Source organism: Notolabrus celidotus, chromosome 18 (assembly GCF_009762535.1).
Source record: "Notolabrus celidotus isolate fNotCel1 chromosome 18, fNotCel1.pri, whole genome shotgun sequence".
NCBI classification, from domain to species: Eukaryota; Metazoa; Chordata; class Actinopteri; order Labriformes; family Labridae; genus Notolabrus; species Notolabrus celidotus.
The window spans coordinates 18,543,232-18,565,100 of record NC_048289.1 but is presented as its reverse complement, the minus strand read 5'-3'; the positions used below and the strand labels follow the sequence as shown (position 1 = coordinate 18,565,100).

Sequence of the window (21,869 nt, the reverse complement as noted above, 5' to 3'; positions counted from 1 at the left end):
GTTTGTTGTCATCTTCTGAAATATCAATCAATCAATCAAAACAATTAGTAAGGCATCTATCGGTTTGTCTATCTGTTTGTCAGTTTTATAATATTGAATTATATATAGAAAAAAAACGTAATGACTAATTGGATACATGAACGTAATATTTTTTAAATTAGGAACTATTTATGCATAAAATAATTCCACAACACGAATTCAAAACACTTTGCTTATCGAGACAAACAGCAAAATAAAGTGGAAATTGAATGTACTTCAAAACGTTGCAACCGGTGTCCCTGAAAGGAAGTGAGTGACTAACCTAACCCTAACCATAGATATATATCTATATGTCTGTACATGTACACATGTACGTGTTTCCGTATGTCTACCACACTAACCACTACACCGGCCACAAGTTTCGGGTTAGTGGCAACTTTCAACTTTGTCATTTCAAATGTTTAGGTAATTTAACCCTCCTGTTATGTTCGTTTCTCTGTAACAGCAATAATGTTTCTGGGTCAATTTGACCCGGTGCATATTAAATTATCCAAAAGTGTCAGAACCCCAAAAAATCCCAATACACATTTTTTTAAATCTAATTTTTAACTCCATTACTAACCACTTAAATCAAGATTTAGTCCATTGGTGTTCTTTAATTCTCACAGATTATGGTTCAATGAGGATAACTCACTCATTGTTCATTAAAGTTAATGTTAAAACTGTTTTTAATGTACATTGGAAAGCCCTAAATATAAATACAATAGTTTTACATTTGATTTAACATTTTTATTTATTTTTATTTTTATGAAGTGATGTTGATATATTAACACGACACTTCTTCTGTCACATGCTGCCCAGATTTTTGTGCTGCATTTAGCTGGTTTTGAAGGCATATATTGCCTAAAATAGACTTTTAAAGGGTCAATTTGACCCGCAACATAACAGGAGGGTTAAAACGATACTTAATTTGTATGGGTAACTAGCAGATTGATTAGTGTTTGTTTGTTTGTTTGTTTTCCTTAAAAGTTGTCTAGTTCTGATAGTATCCTAGAAAAGGTGAGAGTAATGCTTTAACTCTTTACACAGTTTTGCCCGAACGCATTTACTAAGGTAGGAACAAAAGTACAGCGGAACCTTTAGTGCAACACGAAGAGATGGGGAATGATTTGAGTGTGACTCACCCTGGGAATGTAAACAAATCTTTCAGCCGACTAATCATTTTCTGATACTGTGTCATGAATACCATGAAATAAGAAACTTTGAAGCCGACATGTACTTCTGATGGTTGGTTGAATTAGTAGTCGACACATCGCTGACATGTCGGTTAACCGTTTAAAAAAGGTAAGTTCTGGAGATCGTGTTTTACATAATCATTGCAGATACATAAAGCAGGAAGTCAAACAAGCTGTTAAATTTATATTACTTGCACATTAGGGATGTGAAGACAACCAGGGATGTGTTTACGTACGACTTTAGGACACAATTGACTTACTACAATGTATAGTTGTAACGAATGAGCTCTGTTGGTTAAATTCATAAATTAGGCCTAATTGAAGATAATATGTTGACCAATTAAGTGTTGTAAAAAAAATATAGAATGAATTTGAACCTATCTTGTTTCAACAGGTTACATTCAAATAATATTTTTAATTGATATGCTTTTTCAGCACACCTGCATACAATATTCGTTTATTTAGTAGAATTGAAGTGTCTATTTTCCCACCAATACTAAAAGTGCTAAGATTCAAGTCATATTTTGGCCTGTGCTGTCAGGAAATAATAGACCTTTAAATGAAATCCATAACCTGATTGGGTAATCTCCCCTACTTGCCACGCAGATGTACTATAATCCCTGGATCTACACACCAGTGAGGACTGTCCTTGCAATCTGGAGGCAGCTAACTAAGACAGAGGTGGCAAAACTCCCCTGAAATAATCTGTTTCTCTCCTTCTTCTCTGACCTGCAATGCAATGTAACCCCCATGTGTTTTCTTCCTCAGATCCCAGAGCTGACAAAGTGCTCTGTGCTGATAAAGGAGCGCAGCAGAGTTGAGGAGACCATCCACGCCATGCAGCGAGCAGGTGCAGGCCGCCTGCAGGTGAGCATATATTCCATCAGGAGTGTGAATATATATTGATGAATGACAAGATGATGTTTGAATATGAGTTGGTGGATGTTGATTCTAAGTTTGCAAAATCAATTCAATGTAAACCACAGTGATAATCAGTGCTCAAGTCCAACTAATATCATTGCGAGAGAGTCAACAACAGAGTGCTTTCTTTGAGCGAAAGGAACTTTTGGCTATAGCCATCTTTACATTTTGGAGTCAGAAGAGAAACATATTACCGAAAGGATGGTGCAGAGGAGAAAAAGGGGTATTACAAGGTCACTTTTAAGTTGTAATCTAACACAAGCATGAGGTAATTTATATCTTGAATTCATGGTGACTGTGATATGAATTGGAATGCACATTTTGGTAGACCTCAAGCGAAAGGAGTTAGATGTGAATTCTGAACAGCTTATTAAGTAATTGCACAAGGTAGCGCCTGATCAATAATAATGGAAGCCCCACCTGAAAAAAACATCCCTAGTTTGATCTATTTTATACTCTTTTTGTGGGTAAAATTAACAAAATGAACATCAAGCTGTATTTAAAAAGACCAGAAATTATAATCGGAGACCAAAATCCCATTATGAGCATGTTTATATAATGAATTAATCAAGCTAAAGGGGTTGTTTAGTTTTTATGTTTCATGCAATCAGAACAGTTTTTTAACCAGTTGAGTAACCCTCTGCTGGCCATTAGAAAGAATGCAGGTTTGAGAGATTTACACAGATTTTTTTCCTTCGACCAAAAAACTTGGGCCACATCTTTTACACAGTCTGTGGGTATAATTGAGAGCAATAACCCCTTTAGAATAATAAGCACAAATTTCCACACATCATGTGTCTTTGCATTATTCATGTATATAAATGTATGGTTGACTACTATGAACTGGAGTTCTGAACTGTCATATTTCCTCAGGTGATCTCAGACTTCGATATGACACTAACCAGGTTTGCCCACAACGGCAAAAGAGTCCCTACGACACACAGTAAGACTGAAAGACTCATTATCTTTTAACTTCAACTTAGCCAAACTTACTTTTGGGTTATTATTGCATTGTCATTTTTATTTACATGTAATTTGTTCTATATGTTTTACTGGAACTGTCCCAAGAATGTTTTAATTTCCTCTTCCAGACATCTTGGATAACCGGTTGTTGCTCAGTGAAGATTGCACTAAAAAGGTAATTTTAATACAGACATAAAGACAGAGTAAGAGTATTCATTTTGGGCATTGAACTGATTGATTAACTAATCTATGCTGGTTTGTAAATCTGAGCCCATCACTTCAGTACAGACCAGCAAGTACTACATCTTTACACCTTACATGCAGATTGTCTAAAATAAAAGATATATGTTAATATTTTTTTGGTTCACTGTAGATGAAGGAGCTGTTGAATACATACTACCCTATTGAGATTGACCCTAGCAGGACTACTGAAGAGAAGTTGCCTCTCATGGTAGAGTGGTAAGAAGCTAATAAAAAAAACCTTTCTATTTAATTCTGATTTCAAGTGCAGTTATTCATTCAACACATAAAAGCTGCTACAAAGTCAGATTGAAATCTCTTCACTCTTCAGGTGGACTAAGGTCCATGCGCTGCTGATCCAGCAGAGGATCAGAAAAGACCTGCTGGCCCAGGCTGTCAAGGAATCTGGCGCTATGCTAAGGTATCGCTCAAGGCCCTGTCTCTATAGAAAACAATAAGAACGTTAAGTATAGTCCACTGAAGTACTCAAAGACTCAAAGACTTCCACTGCATGAACAAAATAACACTATTGGTTTAAGGGTTTTTTAAAAGAGGTTTTGATGTATTAATTCATTCTTTAGTTGATATTAAAAACATCTGACATTAAATGTTGGTCATTCAGATTGTATGGAAGTTACATCATATCATTCAAAATGGTTGAAACCAGAAAAATAAAAAATAAGAACCCACAAATGCTCAGCGATAGAAAATCTGACACGTTATATTCGACCAGTCATTTCTCAGATATGTGTTGGATCTTGCCTTTAATGTTCAGCATGTGTGATACTTCCTCAGGGATGGCTACAAAGCATTTTTCGACCATCTGACGGAGCAACAGATCCCTCTGTTGATCTTCTCGGCTGGTGTTGGTGACGTCCTCGAGGAGGTGATTCAACAGAACCAAGTGTTCCATCCCAATGTTCACATCATCTCCAACTACATGGACTTTGACCAAACTGTGAGTTTCAACCCGCATATCATGTATGTAACGAAACTTGTACAGTTTGAATATTGCATAACATTTAAATAGTTTAGAAGAGCCTTCTTCATACCTTTAGCTTTGTCTGTAAGGTTAGCAGATGGCTGTTCACCAATAAGGTTGTTTGCCAATGCTCCATGCTTGTGTCACAGAAAGAAGATAAAAGTTATGTACTTAGCCAAAGTTTGTGTTAATGACTTTTACATGCAGTTGGGTATTTTTACAGTGTGGTACTATGTCTACAGCTACTTCAGTTTAAGATCTGAATACTTCCCCCACCTCTTGGTATCTTGTAGCTAAAATAAAACCTTGTCTTGTTAATCAGGGCGCCCTGCAAGCCTTTAAAGGCCAGCTGATCCACACCTTCAATAAGAGGGAAGGTGCTCTGTCGCATGCAGCCAGCTTCACAGAGCTGCAGGGGCGACCCAACGTGCTGCTGCTGGGAGACTCTTTGGGAGACCTAACGATGGCGGACGGAGTTTCCGAGCATGAGAACATCCTTACCATTGGCTTCCTCAATGACCAGGTCAGACTCATTTACTAATCCATCCTGGGATTTTTTTTTTGGTAGCAACACAACTGGTTCTGGAAAAAGTGCTGTTCTCTGCTTCTCAGGTGGAGGAGAGAAAAGAGTCGTACATCAACTCCTTTGACATCGTGTTGGTGAAAGATGAAACGCTGGATGTTCCTAATGCCATCCTCACATATATTACCTCATTAAGAGACAACAAATAAGATGCAAAAGGAGGATCTGGACCCTTTGTGACCACGTACGCAAGGACAGATCTGTTCACTCCATTTGGCATGTTGCACACTGGACAACCACACTTCATCACTTACCTCAAACCAGAACTTGAACCTGGATCTTTTTGCTCCAAAGCTGTATGCTTGGACACATGGTTCAGTCCACATGCTCAATAGTTCACAGGAATCTGTGGTGCTCACTTTTCTGAAGTTTGTCACATCAGGTTTGCGACATTCACTTTTTCTTACCATCTTTGCATCAGGTCTATAGCGGTCACTTTTTCCTGATGATTTTACTTCAGGTCACTTACGACAAGTCTTGTTATTTTTACAATCTCAGCATTTTGAATTGTGTGTGTTTCAAAGTAGACCTACCAACCTCAAACTGTTTAAACGTCTAAAGTAGATTCTGCATTTTCAACTTAATTTAGAACAATCTTGAATAAATACTAGTGTTGCAGTTGCACAGACTATTAGAACTATTAAACTCAGTGAAACTTTTCTTCCTGCTCCAGGACGTCTAATTAAAAGCAGGAGAAAATATAATGCAACTTTTCGAGTTTTCGAGTGCAAAAGTATAGCTAAGCCCGCTTTGGAAAAAACAAGCATCCTTTTTAGTGTATCTAATTTTCTTTTCTGTTTTAACGTACTTACAACTTTTAAATGAAGCCAATGTGTGAACAAAGATTCATAACACATTTTAAAAATGTCTCCATCCTTTAAGTCTTTCATTTCATAATGACACATTTCTGTTGTGTTTTCTGTGTACTGTTAATTACCTCTGTGTACACTCCAAGTACTTGAGTAAATCCTTAAAGGGGGGTGCTATTGTTGAACTACTATGCTGGTCATGGACTGGCCATAACAAACACTTTTTTTTTTTAGCATATGGTGATTAATAATAGTACCTGGTACTAAAACACCCCTGGCCAAACATCAATGATGGAATTTGATCTTTGGTCGGACTTGGTGAACCAAAAAACCTCAAGTGAATTTGAGCTGAAAATATCAGGATCCACAAAGTCTTCAACTCCCACCTTTCAAAGAATTTCCTGTGCATCTCTAATCTCTACCATCTCCAAATCCTCTACTATGGAGGCAGCTGCCAGAGATGGGTGCCAGCAGGATGTCAGTACTAACCTTGGCACTTGCTGGGCGACCTCAGCAGAGAGGAAAGCCTGACAGAGCCTTTTAGACTTGACAAGCCCAAGAGTCTCCTGAGTCAGAAGACAGTTAAAGTAAGGCTCATTAGATTAATAGATGGCCGTATATTATATTGTAGCTTTTACAGTCTGCTAGGGACAGATCAGTATTTTTCTAGATGAATACAAGGATCTAATAATCTTCCACAAATATCAACACTATACCATTGCACATATTTTATCCTAGTCCATGTGATGAGGATGAGATTTTCAGATGGTTCATCTTTAAAATATCACCCTCTATGTAACAAAGACTATAATACAACTGTTTCAAACTACTCTTGACCCTTCAAGACACAAGAGTCACATGCACATGTTTGGGGATGTTCTCTCAATCATCATCTTTTGCATTATCATGTCTGTTGTATTCTCAGCTTCCAACACAGCCTGTAAACAGACAGATGCAGGACCTCAGGACCCAGTTCTCATTTTATTGATGATATTTTGCATCAGGTCCACTTAGGTGTTTTGTTTCTATGATTGGTGCCACAGGTCAATAATACTCATGTCAGGTCTGTGCTGGTCACTTTTTTGATCATGTTACCTCAGGTCCACGATGTGAACTTCTTCAAAGATTTTCACCTCAGGCTCATGGTGGTCATATCAGGTTCATTGCAGACACTTTTGATTTATTCTCACATCAGGTCTTTTTATTTATTTATTTATTTTTGCATCAAGTACACAGTGGTCAACAAATTATGCAAATTTACGTCAGATCTGCAGTGGTCACTTTTTTCGATAATTGTAGCGCAAGGCTAACTTCGCTCCCTTCTTTGATAATTTCTGCATCAAGTCTGTGGTTGTCACTTTGTTCGATGATTTTACATGTTAGGTCCGCAGTTTCCTCTTTGATTACATTACTGTCAGGTCCACAGTGGTCATTTTTCTCATTGATTGACACATCTGCATAGCTTGTGCTTTCAACAAAAATCCCTCAGGTTAACGTTGGTCACCTTTTCAATGACTTTTGTTTCAGGTCTGTGGTGGCCTCCTCTTTAATGATTTTCTCCTCAGGTTGAGAGTGGTCACTACTTTGCAATAATTGTTGCGCCTGATCCACTGTGATCCCTTCCTTGATGATTTTGCATCAGGTGCTGGGTGGACACATGGTTCAGTCCACATGCTCAATAGTTCACAGAAATCTGTGGTGCTCACATTTATGAAGTTTGTCACATCAGGTCTATAGCGGTCACTTTTTCTGATGATCATGCGTCAGGTACTTGTGCTGTATTTTTTATGACTTTCATGTTGGGTCCACAGCGCTCACTTATTGTGGATGATTTTCATGTCAACATCATCGTATTCACTTTTTTTGTTGATCTTACGTTAGGTCAGAGTGGTCGCTTTTTAAAATTATTTTAATAATTAGCAGAGATAATACATACCGCTGTGTCCACAAGGGGGCCTTAAAGTTACCACAAACTGAAAGTTCCTCACTGGAGCTTTAGTAATTTGATTCAGTGCTAAGTATTATCATTTTGAAATGTAACCACTTGAAATAAAACTTATATTTTTGAGATTTCAATTGAATGTTAGATGTGACCAGATAATGAAATTCGTTTTAAAGTTACTACTTTAAAATGAATACCTAAAAAAAAATGTTCTTATAAAATTGAACATTAAAGTTAGAGTGAACTCCTAAACTTTTATGTTTTTATGTCTTTTTTTGGGTCAAAAGATCTATTTTTAAAAATGTGAACTCTGTAGTAGAGAGGTGTGGGATACTTCTGATGTAAGCATATGAAAATATAACAAAATTGTTTTTGAGTTGTACCAGAATGGCAAACAATCAACCTAGAAATGAAATATTTCACCATGAGCCATCAACACAAGTTAACATCAGACTCACTGTCATAATGATCATAAGTCAATCACTGCTGACATCAGTTCAACTATCTGTCCAGTAACTACAATAAATGAGTACAATAATTTCCTTTTCCTGCCTCTACGACTTTGTCACAGCTGATGTTTCTCAGATCACACACAACTGAGCGATTGTAAGGCCGTCAATGTATTCTCTGCCTACAGAGCATTACAGTGACGATCAACTGGCAGCAAATACTGAAAGACAACAGCCGACCCAAATGCTGCCTTTGAATGAAAGTGGTCACTGTGGGAGAAGACAAAGCCCGTGATTCACACAGGGCCGCTGGTCTGGAGTTTTCTCAGCTGTAGTGTAGTGTGTGAATGCTGTGTGTGTGCGACAGAGACGGCATGCACTTTTTTTGATGTGCAATTAGTTCGCCTAAAGTGGCGTCAATGAAGCCCACCAGTGATCCTACAGTGTCGGACATCTCATACAACAACGCTCACATATTCTCTGACTCAGAGTTCATGTGAGATTCTGTGAGCAGGGCCAGGTTTTATCAGAAGTGACTAAACAACTGCTCTAAATCTGAATTACCTGAAATAAGACTTTGCAAAGGTTATCTTTGTAGGGGGAGTTGAGTTTGTCATACACAATGTTTTTTTTCATTGGACAATGGTGCTACATCAACATACTGAAAATTGTATCACTATCATGAATGCTAAAAGTTGGGGCTTGCTATGAAATATTAATGATATTTATATGCCATGTCACGTAACAAGTTGAACTCTGTTTATGGCAGACAGAAAGGAGTGGTATACTAGGCCCAATCTTTTATGATATACTTATCTATCTGTCTAAATACCTACACTCTCACAACTTAATGTCAGTGCAGATGCAGTCATGTCCAATACATTCTTGTTGTTGTTTTCATTTATTTTCTCCTGAATCTGTCATTTCTGTTTGTTTTATTGCTCTAATATAAAATTTTAAGTGTAATACATCATAAATGTGCATATTATTGTACTCAACAGTTTATCTGATGAAAAAAGGAAATCACACAAAAGGGGCTGTCATTGTACTGTGATTCAAAGTGTGCTGAAATCCAGTACAGTATTACAAGCTTGAGTGTCATACAACTTTTATTCAACAGTTCTAAAAGCAACATAAAGAAGTTAACAGCAATGAGAAACATGTTCTTTTTTTTACTTCACAAATACAGCTAGTTTCTCAACGCGACTGAGACTGCACTGTTGACAAGCTAGCTAGTTATTCATCTATAAGTAAGCAGATAGTATAAGTAGTAGTCAGAAGACATCTTCTTGTCCAATCAGACCTGAGGTTATTGTTTTGTCAGATTTCACTTGTGTCATATTTGTTAGAATGAAGCTTAGCTGTGTAAATAAATATATCAATGTGTACAGCAGAGCATGCAGATACTGTATGTGTGTATGACAGTCTGTTTTCTCCGTGACCCCTCCTCTATCTTTTCCCTTTTCCGTGACAACACTTTAAGTCAAAAGCATCCAACTCACTCTGTTTCCTGCAATTGTCCTGCACACACAGGACCACATATGAGGAAGCTGTTATTACTGCAGACACAGCGAAAAACTGAAGTCAGTGTTTCACACCACCCAGTAGAAACAGCTGAGAAAAAGGGTTACCCAACATATAATCCATTTTACAACGACTATGATTTTCTCTCTCTAAATAAAGGTTTCCACATGAAAGAGCTGCAGCCACAAATAGAATACAGGTTACACCTTCCTGTTGGGTGTCAGTAAAAATACAGCAAAACTTCAACTTTTCTACAGCATATTAGAGCTTAGCATTAGTTAAAATTTAACTAAATGAATCACAGTGACACTGAACAACGCCTCACAGAGAGATTATTCAGTTCCAAACATAGTGCTACTTCCTTTAACTGCTGTTATAGAATTCAGCCTGGGTGGAGTGGACAGCTCAAACATGTGCAGGCCTGCACAGGAATGAGTTCATGAATTGAGGAAATGTTCATGTTGATTTTGTCATCCTATGCCACAGAGGGGATCAGCTTGTTTTTCTTGTCACGTGTATTTGACAGACCTTAGATGGCATTATCATTGAAGATTTTGATGTTGAAATATTATGCTACAGTTGGTTGAGTGTACAAAACTGTAACATGAAGAGCTAATACCTGAAATATCTCAACAACTGTAAAGCTGTATTAAAAAATGGGTCCTAGAAGAATACTGACACTTGAGGTCTGTAGAGTATATTCACTCTGGAGCTACAAATACAAACAGTTAAGAACAACTTTTGAAAGGACCCCATATCTGTCAAAGATGTAAAATTAAATTTCAACCTGGTGTTGTAATCTTCAACAATGAAATGAAACGTGGTTGCTTGTTTTGTCTTACAGTTAAATGATTCAATTTGGGTAATGAGTATCAATTTATTCATATACATATATTATAAGTTGTGTTTTTTGTCATTTTTGCCTTTAGTAAGTAGGACAGCTGGAGAGAGATAGGAAATGTGGAGGGTAGAGAGTGGGGGAAGACATGCAGCAAATGGTAGAGGGCAGGAGTCGAACCAGCAACCACTGCGACAAGGACTAGAACCTCTGTACATGGGGCGCGCTTAGACCGCTAGGTCAACGGCACCATTTTTTTACATCTTTTCTCAGTTTTTATGAAATCCAAATGGCTGGTTGTGACCATAGTAAGTAGTTGCAGCCAGAAATAAGAGAAAACGTAATAAGTATAAAAAAAAAAAAAAAAAGGATAGCCCTTGATTGTGCCTTTAAATAGGCCTGCAGTGATTTATACATTGGGTTAATATGTATTGCCATTTGTTTAGTATTATTGTAGGAAGTTTAATGAAGTATAGGATTGTTAAAGAAGAGTTAACAGTACAATATTATACTTGAGTAGAATAATTCACCAGAAAAGAAAAACAAAGTCCAAGTGGCTCCAGTGTAGTTGTTGGTGGGATTTAGTTATGCTCTTTATTGGCCCAGAGACAAGAACAACCACTGCACTATTGTGTTAGCATTGGAAGAATTAACCGTGGGTTTACTCTAGTTGATTTTGTGAACTTGAAGTGAAATTTTTGCCCTGAAGGACAAACTGTAAAATTTACAAAAGATGAAACACTTTTACAAAGTTGGAGAAAAAATTACATTTAAGAAAACAAATTTACATTTAAGAAAACAAATTTATCTTAATCTTTAATCTGATAAGGATGCCTCCCGGACGCCTCCCTTTAGAGGTGTTCCGGGCACGTCCAACTGGGAGAAGACCCCGGGGTAGACCCAGAACGCGGTGGAGGGATTATATCTCCCGCCTGGTCTGGGAACGCCTCTGGATTCCCCAGGAGGAGCTGGAAAGTGTTGCTGGGGAGAGGGATGTCTGGGTCAATTTGCTTGGACTGCTGCCCCCGCGACCCGACCCCGGATAAGCGGAAGAAAATGGATGGAAAACAAATTTACATTTAAGAAAACAAATTTACAAAATCAAAACACTTTTACCAAGGCCAAAACAAATTTAAATTTAAGAAAACAAATAAAAACAAATTAAAAAAAAAACACTTTTACAAACGGTGAGACAATTTTACAAATGACAGAACACTTTTACAACACCTGAAACAAATTTTCATTTATTTTTATACTTGTAAAAGTGTTTTTTTGATTTTGTAAAATTGTTTTCTTAAATGAAAATGTATTTTGGGCCTTGGTAAAAGTGTTTTGCTAATGTAATTTTGTTTTATAAAATGTAAAAAGGTTTTCCAATACACAAATTTGTCTCCAACTTTGTAAAAGTGTTTCATCATTTTTAAATGTGTTTTGTCCTTCAGGGCCACCGTAGAATTACCAGGCCCACCTGTGTACCTCAGAGCAAAGTTTCTTGTTCTTTTCAGTCAGGCACCAGCCAAGCCACCTACAGGTCTGCGTGGAAAAAGACTATGGGAAAAAGTGGGTGGTGTTGTTGTATGTAGGCATGGAGAGGAGCAGAGAGCGACTCGACCGCTGCTGCTGTTCCTAATGTGATGACAGCTGATTGTACCGAGACAGGGCCGTGGGGACCGACGTGTCAACGAGGGTTTATTAAACCTCTACTTTAAATCAGAACATAATCTATCCGGGGACATGATGATGAGTGTGTGCACAACTCTGGAGCTGTGGGAGGACCTCTAACTGCTCAGAGGAAAAAGCTGCTCCGCCAACACATCACCAGGCTGAAGAATAAGAAGTTTGGATATCTAGTCTGACTGGATCTAACGGCCCATTCCAACGTTTTTCCACTGGACACTTCAAAGGTAAGAAAAACACAAAAAACTAAACTACTTTCCCCTTTTCTTCCTTCTGTAGAGGTAAGAACAAGTGGATACATATATAAGTCTGACATAATTATAGAGTTGTACATAAACAACCAGAACACTACCTCCACAAATAGTCATAGAAATGTGTTTTTGCTGTACTTAAAAAGTTTATACTGTAACTTTTAAATGATGGTAGTCGCTTTGAACAGTGTTTGTAAGGCAGCCTCAATGTGAATACAGAGCTATCAAATGAACCGAGTCGTGACGTGAGCTGAATGAGTGATAGCTGGGAACACAAGCGCTACAGACTGAATAATCCCCCCGCTGTCTGTCTGTCACCTGTGGCCACTAATGTCAGTTGTTCCGACTAGAGAAGGAGAGAGAGAAAGAGAAAGAGAAGGTCCAACCACGAGCACACACACACGAATAGAGGGGACAGAAGATTCCAGTCAAACGCATGTGCACTCCTAATGTAAGGAGTCTAGACACAAATAATGAATTAGGCTTCAAATATGGTTGTGTTAATTTCCCTCCCATTCTAACAGAAATACAGTTATTATTAACACCAGTGGTGGACAAAGTACACAGCTTCATTACTTAAGTCAAATTATAGATACTCCATGTCAAATATTACTCCAATACAAGTGAAAGTTACTCAGTCAAATTATTACCTGAGTTAAAGAACTGAAGTACTTTCTTTTAAAAGTACTTAAGTATTCAAAGTACTTTTAAAATATCTCAAAACTTAGTATTTTCACAAAGCATGAGTGAAGTCAAGAATACATAGGAGTATATTCTGTTACATTATGTTTATTTAGAAACCATTACTTGACATCTCTAAAAACTAAACCATGGAATAAAAACAGCAGCTAAGTTATTCCAAACACAGACAACTTAGTTTGAAATGTTCATCTGGAATGAAACAAATGTTACATAGCTCAACACGCTTTCTCAGGTTGGACAGTGAATGTTTGTATGTTTGGGCAGAGTAGGAAATGAAACGATATGCATCATTCTTCATTTCAAAAACCTCTAACACCGGCTGATATAGATATATAGATATGGACGTGGGTGCTCAGGTGGAGTATTAAAGCCATCATTACCACCTCTACATGAACTGCCTGATCTGAGTGAAATTTGCTCTGTGTTCGCTCCACGTTCCACCATGGAGACACATGATACACAGGTACAACTAAACCACTGAGACAAACAGAACTACACAAACACATTTTACTGTCTTAGGGAACAGATTTCAGAAAAGAGAATGAAATTCATGAGACTTCAAAGCAAAAGTAGTGAGTAACTAGAGCATGAATGTAGTGGAGTTAAAGTAATAAGTACCCCCAAAAAATGATACTCAAGTAAAGTACAGATACTCAAAAAATGCACTTAAGTACTGTACTTAAGTAAATTTACTGTGTTACTGTCCACCACTGATTATCACCACACAATGTTCAACAAAACTGCTTCATCTCAAATGCACAACACCCAGGCATTCTCACTATAGGCCTGTACATGGTAAACATTGATTCAAGTAAAACAATGTATGTATATTCTACGGTCAATAATGCATTTTGCTTAGTAAAGGGTATATAACCTTTGAACCTTTTCTGTTCAATTCTACTCCATTCATTTTATTCTGTTAAGTTCTTTTACCTTCTGTCCCCTCCCATTCAATAACATGATTACGTGAGTATAACATAATGCTACACTAAGTTCAAGTTCTGTTCTGTGGTGTCAACCATCCAGTGCAGTTCATACATTTTTTTTTAAAACAGAGGGCTGAATGCATTTAAAAACCCTCTATGAACATGACAGTTATGTTATATACTCTCATTAGCCTGCTATACCTATAGAAATCAAAGCTATAAATACCATGGTATTAACAGAAGAGCAAAACTTCAAATTGTCTCTAGGCATTTATCAACCGCAGGAACTTTACCCCGGAACTAGGGACTTTACCCCTGAACTACGTGCATTTCAACCGGAAGAACCAGGGTCTAAATTTAGTTCAGGGGTAGATAATCTCCCCCTTGAAAAGCCCCTGCTTGGGGGGTAGTACTTTTCAAAGGTCCTGGGACTTTCGGTTGAAGGTAACAGTGTTTGTGGAGTTTACACAGTTGTTGAAACACAGAGGGAGTTCCTGGGAATGCATACTAATTTAGTTATTTATTAAGATTTCAAAATATTATTTAATATAATTTTTTTTCTCCATACGTCACTGGCCTGATTTGCACAATCTACCCGGGACGTCAGCTCGCGGTCGAAACGTAGACAACAATGGGGGCACAGGAACCTTTTAGTACCGGGGAAAGTAGTTCTGGGGGCTAAAAGACCCCGGAACTCTTGGTTGAAATGCACCTTATCCCTACTATAACAGTATTTTCAGAAAACAAATTGCAGTGTGTTGCATTGACGTATAACAGTCAGACAGTTATCATAGAAACACACCATATTGCACCGACAACTTGTTGCAGTGCTTTTAGTTTGGTGGTGTACTTGTATAAATGGATTGACATAAAAAGTCTGAAGCTGAATATATCTGGTGTGTCATGTGAACTGAATACAGATTTAATGGAACTGGCTTGGAGTCTTCTGCAAACTTTTTGTTTAAGGTATGCAGCAAAGTATGGACAAGGCTCATTTAAGTCTATGGATTAGAGCTCTAACCAGCCTGTGCTGCAGTGAGTCAGTGTCAGGAGGAGTTACAGCGCTCTGCCATGGGAAGCAGCAGAAATACCATAGTTTCCTTTTGGAGCCCGACCATCAACCTGAATGAGAGTTGTAAAGAGTCCGTAACTTGTCCTCTCATGTTTATCAGTACCTGTCACAATACCTAATGGATGCTTCTTTAGTTACTATCAGACTTATTTAAGGATATCTTTTCCTCCTCTCTTGTCCAGCTTTTGTGTTCAGCGTCGAGTCAGGATTTGGGAGGTCCATAAACACCCTACACACACTGAATTATTCAACATTTGCAGCAGGGTCATGTGGCAGAAGTGGGTGACAAAGAAACCTGAGATGTTTGTGTCAGTTTGTGTGTGTGTTACATGTTACAAACAATATTGAGCCAGGAAGTGTCAAGCAGCGCAAAACAACCAGAAGTAATCACAATGACTTGATGATTCATTGAGAAAAAACAGGAACAGTCAATGTTTCATCTTATTATGTAATATACCATATGTTGCATTCTTTAGTTATTTGCTGGCCGCAGAGTTTGAGTCTGGCAGAACAGGCTGTAGAAATGAAACTGTGTTGAACTGGATGTGAAAGAAAGGGAAGATAAGTTAAGTGATGGATGATGTAACCCTTTTCCTTTAAGAGTAAGTAGTAAGTAGGCATACGATGGAAACAGCAGTACACACAAATCTGATCTGACCACTTGCAAATAACAGTGCTGACAGTCCATTTTTAAGATCTGATCTTAGAGGCAAATCTTGTTTGAGTGCAGTCTGAACAGAGCCAGGCTATGAAATAAAAAGACAGACAGAAGCTGTGCCTTCTTAAAGAGACAGACTAAACAAGAGCAGGTCAATGTCACTGTTCTGCTTTCTTAGGAAGCTGGTGCTTTTAGAGTAGACACTAAATATGTAGATAGTGACAAAAGGCTAGGCAAGTGAGTCTTCAGCTTTGATTCAGGAGAGCTGAGAGTGTTAGCAGACCTGCTTTTAAAAATTTTGTTGGTCCAGTTTGTGGAGATAGATGGAGCATAGAACCTGAACACTACTTCTCCATGTTTGGTTCTGACTCTGTGGACAGAAAGCAGACCTGTTCCAGATGACCTGAATGTTCTGGATAGTATTTACTCTGTGAGATTTACTAATATGGTCTTGAACCATCCAGTTACATAAACCAACATTGGTATGTTTTCTTATGGATAGTGTAAAAACACTATTTCACTAATCAAGATGACTGAAGATAAATGCATGGACATTTTTTCTACAGGTCTTACTGGGACATAAGTCCTTTAATCTTTGACACTTTGTTAAAGTTAAAGTAGGCTGACTTTGTAATTGTCTTATTGTGCTTTTTTTTAATTCAGGATGGATTCCCTGACTACGCCCAGATTTCAGGCTTGGTCTGTAGTTTTCAGACGTAATGACAAAAGCTTTTGTCTTTGTTTAACTGTAGGAAAATAAGGCACTTCCACTCATTGATCTGTTTGATTGTTTGATGCCAAGTATTTCTGTGGGGTCATGGTCCTGATGTGACATTGTAATGTAGATCTGAGTGTAATCTATGTACTTATGGTAACTTTTTAAAATGTTCTATAATTAAAACCAATGTAGATGTTAAACCAAAGAGACCCCAGCATTGAGCCTTGGGGAACTCCACTTGTCATTTTTGTATGCTCAAATGTAAAGTTCTATAGACCAGGGGTGAGTGTTGCCAAGAACCTCACAATACGATACGCATCACGATACTTGGGTCACGATACGATAGTATCACGATATATCACGATATCACAATATTATGATATATTGCGATATTCTACACAGTAAACTAAGAAAAATAGGGATGGTGTATATGTAAATCATACAATATTACTCAAAATTGAAAGGAAAAATTAAGTCAAAACTATTTGATTGAAAACAACTTTTCCACTTCATTGCTTTTGAAATACTGAAGTTGTATTTTAGTTCCAACTCAGCTAAAATGTGAATTTTTATTATTACAAAAATATCGATATTAAGAGTTGAAATATCAATATCATATTGGAGGTCAAAGTATCGCGATATATTGCTGTATCGATATTTTTTCACACCTCTACTATAGACTCTGAGTAGTCCTTGTCCTTTGAGTACAATTCAAACCAGTTTAGTACCATGCCAGAGAGTCCCATCCAGTTTCTCAGGTGGTCCGTTAATATATTATAATGAGGTCAACTCTGTCAAATGTAACACTGAGAGCAAAAATGTGGTTGCTTTGACCTTAACACATCATGTGATTGAGTTTTTGTAGTTTACTCATCAGGGACTTAACCATAGACTGAATGAAGCATGGATCTTGTCTCAGTGTCGTCACTTATTGGTTTCTAGAGAGGCTTTAAGAAGCTGAGTGATGGTAGTCACCAAATTAGAAATGCTGATTCAGTCAAACTTTCCATTAATTTAACCACAGGCAAAGAGGCAAAGCTAGGGTGGGCCATCAGCCACATCACACCTACCTCTAAGTCAAATCAACCTTGCCGCTAAATTTGCTGATTTACATACAATTGAGCCTTAAAATACTCAAAACAGATGAGTTATGAAAAATAATGAAAACTAGTAGAACCTGTAAAAGTAAAGAAATGATCTCTTTATGATCTCAAGTAATCACATGTCAAATAAGGGCACATGGGTGTTAATGGCATTTTCTGGGCCTTTTGGGGCAAGCCTCAAGTGCCGTTTTTTTTTTTGCACCTCCTCATTGGCCTCATTTTTCAACAATGGAGGTTGCAGCTTGGACTTAATGCTAAAAGCTGGACTTAGCTTAGATTTCTGAAGCTCAATGCAATCTATATCAACGTGATCCTTTACCAATGCATTCCACTGATCACATATTTACTTGACAAACGTTTAAGGGTTAAGTTGAATTCTTTAGTAGTGCATACCAACCTCTCCCTTAGTTTTTTTTCCAGGCTATTCTCAGTGATGTATCCAAAGGGTTGATTCACAAACACTTATCTGAGCAGGCTGGGTTGTACCATTTTGGCAGTCTCTTGTTCATGTCCTGGATTCACCCTGAATTCTCTAAAAGTTTGTGAAATAGATGTGAGAACATGTTGGATTGTGTTTTGGCTAAAATAGAGCACATATTTCCCCCCTCCATGAATCGATCATATTTCTGCAGGCGCGTCATGGTGTGATTCCAAGGCAGAGATCAGTTATGTAACAGCTCACATGCAAACTATTAGGGCCCAGCCATGTTTCCAGGCTGAGGCAAATCCTCGGGCACCTCTGGGGTCCTAGCAGGGAAAACCCTCCTGCCGTCCAAACAGATCCCTGTACCTATGACAACTGTAGTCTCTTCCCTCCTGAGCTCAGACATCTGAGCTGTCCTCCTCACTGTGGAAATGTTTATGCAAAAGAACAGTTCCACCCTGTTTGTGTATGTGTGTGAGGCCAGTGATGTTCAATACGGGCATGCTCAACGAAGGAATGAAGAAAAAAAATGGGGAATGGAAAGAAATGAAAAGGGTGAAATCTGAAGAAGAACACATTCCCCTGTGTGCTCGCCAAAATGAGAAGATCCTGGAAAGAAACGTGAAAGAAAATGTGAACACGGTGGTGGATCCAGAGCTGTGGATGAGCCAGAGAGAACTTTCACTCTGTTTCCAAGGGCCCACCCAGGGTTTTCCCCCCGCATTCACAGAGCAGCTTTTGCAATATTTCCCTCTGCAATGAGAAAACTTGAGAGAAAAGAAAAGAGAAGAGGCTTTAACCTGCCATGAAAACATATTTTGCTGTTTCTGAACAAAAGTTTTTGTCCTGAGGAATTGCAAGTCTGGGCTTAAAGTAGTTAAAATGTGTTGAGGATGATTACTTTGCTGGGCTTGTCTTGCCCTGACTCAGCCCTTTGTTACCCAAGAAATAAAGTAATAGCCGTTCTGCAGGACCTGACTTGGCTAACCAGGGATTATACTGCCTTTAGACGACCCTCCCAGCATGCTAAATGTTCCACCTGGGACCAGTAAAAGAGTCATAAAGTTTGCATCCAGTTTCATCACTTTCTGGGAGCTTCAAAATCTGTAACACTTGCAACCAAGTAGTCATGGGATCAGAGAAAAAGAAACAAATCAGACATTCTGGGGAAAGAGCTTATTCACTTTCTTGCTGAGAGTTCAAAGAGAAGATCAATACCAATCTTAAATCTGTCCGTTCAGTCTAAGACAGCTGCCCTTAGACCAGAATTCCTAGATGCTGGTCGCTGAGATTAAGAGATGACAGTTGGCTGGATTTATTGCCTTTAGACAGAACTAGGCGAGCTTCATAAATCTTTCTGATTGTTAATGCTAAGCTAAACGAAGGCCTTGAGAATGACTCCATTAATGTGCATTAGTGTGCATGCCAGACAAGTAGTTGGGGGTATAACTTTGTAATAAAACACCACTGAAGAGCACCAGATCGATGTGCACAAACAAACAAGAAGACCATGGAGAACGTATGCTTGAAAACTGTTGACTTTGTCTGGAGAAGCTTTAAGAAAGAGTCAGCAGCACAAACACTGCCTGGCAGTCTGCCTTCGTTGTTATTGTCCTCCTGCTACCACATGGTAATCTGACTGGGAACGTAAGACACCCAGTCAGCTGGGAGTCTCACAGTTGATGAGAAATTTGTGTTTTTGCTTTTTACTATATTTTACTATATAACTGTATTTGCACATTACTGATGTGCTCCCATGACAAGCAATGTCAACTATAGATTTTGCAGGCAAGTCCCTTTTTTTACCACACAATGATGCATTTTTCTGCAATGAAATTTGTTTGCAGCTCGTTTTTTTTTGTTGATTTTTGTGTACAACGCCAACTAATCATTGCTCCTCTTCTCAGCAAGCAGAATAAATATAGACAAAGTAGAGATAGAACTGTTGGCAGATTAATCAGGCTGATTAGTGGCTTTTCAGAAATAATCAGCATTGGCTGATACCTGGGCTCACCAGGCCAATACATTTTTTTCTTTTTTTTACAAAGGACTGCAGACACTGCAGGGTGGCTGTGGCTCAGTGGGTAGTGTCAGTCGTCTATCAATCGGAAGGTTGGCGGTTTGATCCCAGCTCTGGCAGTCACATGCCGAAGTGTCCTTGAGCAAGACACTGAACCCCGAATTGCTACCTCTGTTGTTCAGAGGTGTGTGATTATGAACGAATGAGATTAGCTAACCCTGATGATCCCTTACTGTAGCAGCCTCTACCACCAGTGAGTGAATGAGTATGAATGGGTGAATGTGACGAGTAGTGTAAAAGCGCTTTGAGTGGTCAGAAAGACTAGAAAAGTGCTACATAAGTACAAGTCCATTTACCATTTACTGCAGGCAGCCGTTTGTCAGTGCTGCTGCTGATATCAGCTGATATCGCTTGACCACAATAGCAAAGTACATATCTCCAAGTAAGGAATCATCACTTTAATATTATGAAATAACTTAATCAAGCCATGAGCAACATCAACTCATATTTTAAAGAGTAACTTAATTCAGGCTTTTCAAATGAAACTTCATTGGGCTGATTTCTAAGGTGGTTTAGTTTTCTAACCCCAGCCCTAACCCTTTAGCAACACTTGAAAGTTGAAAATGTCGGCATACACAAAACATTCCCGAACTTTGAGGTCATCCTGATCACATAAATCAGCCTTCTGTTTGGGACGTTTTAAAAAACAGGAACAGTCCTTCCTGTCTTTTGATGTAAGCACTCTGAACTGATGATGTTCTTACGTCAAAGACAGTTGGCATTTGTCACGGCTATTGTCTGTATTGGAGCTTGCTTCTTAGCGCACAGTATAATATGCCTGCCGGCTTTGAACACCATCTCTCTCTGTCTTTGTGTGTGTGTCTGCATGTTTGAGCGTAGCAGCAATATTTCAGCAGAGCCTTGCGTCTTTAGGCATCTGACTCAACTTGCCAGATGTGTTCTTTTCGTCCAGATGGCTGAGGCTGCGTCGTGCTGCCTCATCTGGATGAAATGCACTTAAAAATCAGACTGCTCACTTCCCTGTCCCGCCTGTTGTTTGTTTATTTAGACCAACAACACTAAAACACAACGTGAACTATGCACATACAAATATATTCCATTCATTTGGAGGCTATTGTGAAGAGATGAAAATTAGATGTGTTTGGGACGGCTGACATGCAGCAAAGAGCCTAGGCTGTAATTTGAACCCAGAAATTAAGCTGCGTGTGGGTTAGAGCTGAATAAGATCAGTGGAAGAATCAATTAAAGCTCATTATGGGAACCGTTTAAGTGACTGATTATGAAAAATGCCAAATATTTAAAGGTTTCAAGCTTCCAACTTACACGAATTTTTGCCTTTTTTTGTCTTAGGTGAAAGTAAACTGAGCATATTCAGACAGTTGAGTGTTGGTTGGACAAAATGAGCATTTTTCAGTTTTTTCAGGTTATAAATATTATTTATGACAAATATAGTTGCTTACATTTTGTTGGTAAAGTACTATAACATAGCAAAACTCAGTAACTGGTTATGTCATGGTGGCCCACGGGTTCTGTGAGGCACTAACAGATGGTTTAAAAACCACATGACTTGTGTTGACAACTGTCTCCCCCCCTCCTCATCCCCCTATCACATGTGCCGAAAGACTAGACGCTGAAAAGAAAAAGCAACAGATGTCCCACAGTTTTTAATATCCAGAACCATCCAGCGGCTGGTCACCTGTTTGGGAGGTGAATGTGTTTTGGAGGACTCAGCACTCTGCATGTGAGGACTACAGAACGAGCTTCCAGTAAACAGCCCTGTATCAAAAGACATCAGCTGTCATCCAGCACACTCCAGAGGATTCTACCAGTCT

General features: G+C 38.5%; 2 protein-coding genes across 3 annotated transcripts in view; both read left to right on the top strand.

The window, feature by feature from the left end:
- The first annotated feature begins 1,082 nt into the window (after nt 1-1,082).
- On the top strand, nt 1,083-8,193 carry LOC117830462 (7-methylguanosine phosphate-specific 5'-nucleotidase-like). The gene is made up of 10 exons (XM_034708597.1): nt 1,083-1,323; nt 1,821-1,895; nt 1,983-2,081; nt 3,009-3,078; nt 3,227-3,273; nt 3,472-3,557; nt 3,670-3,759; nt 4,134-4,296; nt 4,643-4,843; nt 4,933-8,193. The coding sequence occupies exons 1-10, from the start codon at nt 1,300-1,302 to the stop codon at nt 5,050-5,052; spliced, it is 975 nt and encodes a 324-aa protein (XP_034564488.1). The 5' UTR covers nt 1,083-1,299; the 3' UTR covers nt 5,053-8,193.
- Nucleotides 8,194-11,995: 3,802 nt separating this feature from the next.
- dnmbp (dynamin binding protein) overlaps nt 11,996-21,869 on the top strand; it is a 67,948-nt gene continuing 58,074 nt past the window's right edge. The window contains exon 1 of one of the 2 annotated variants that reach the window (XM_034707373.1): nt 11,996-12,369. The gene's annotated coding sequence lies outside the window, so the exon portion shown is untranslated. The remainder of the gene's footprint in view (nt 12,370-21,869) is intronic. The other variant, XM_034707374.1, reaches the window with a different exon arrangement.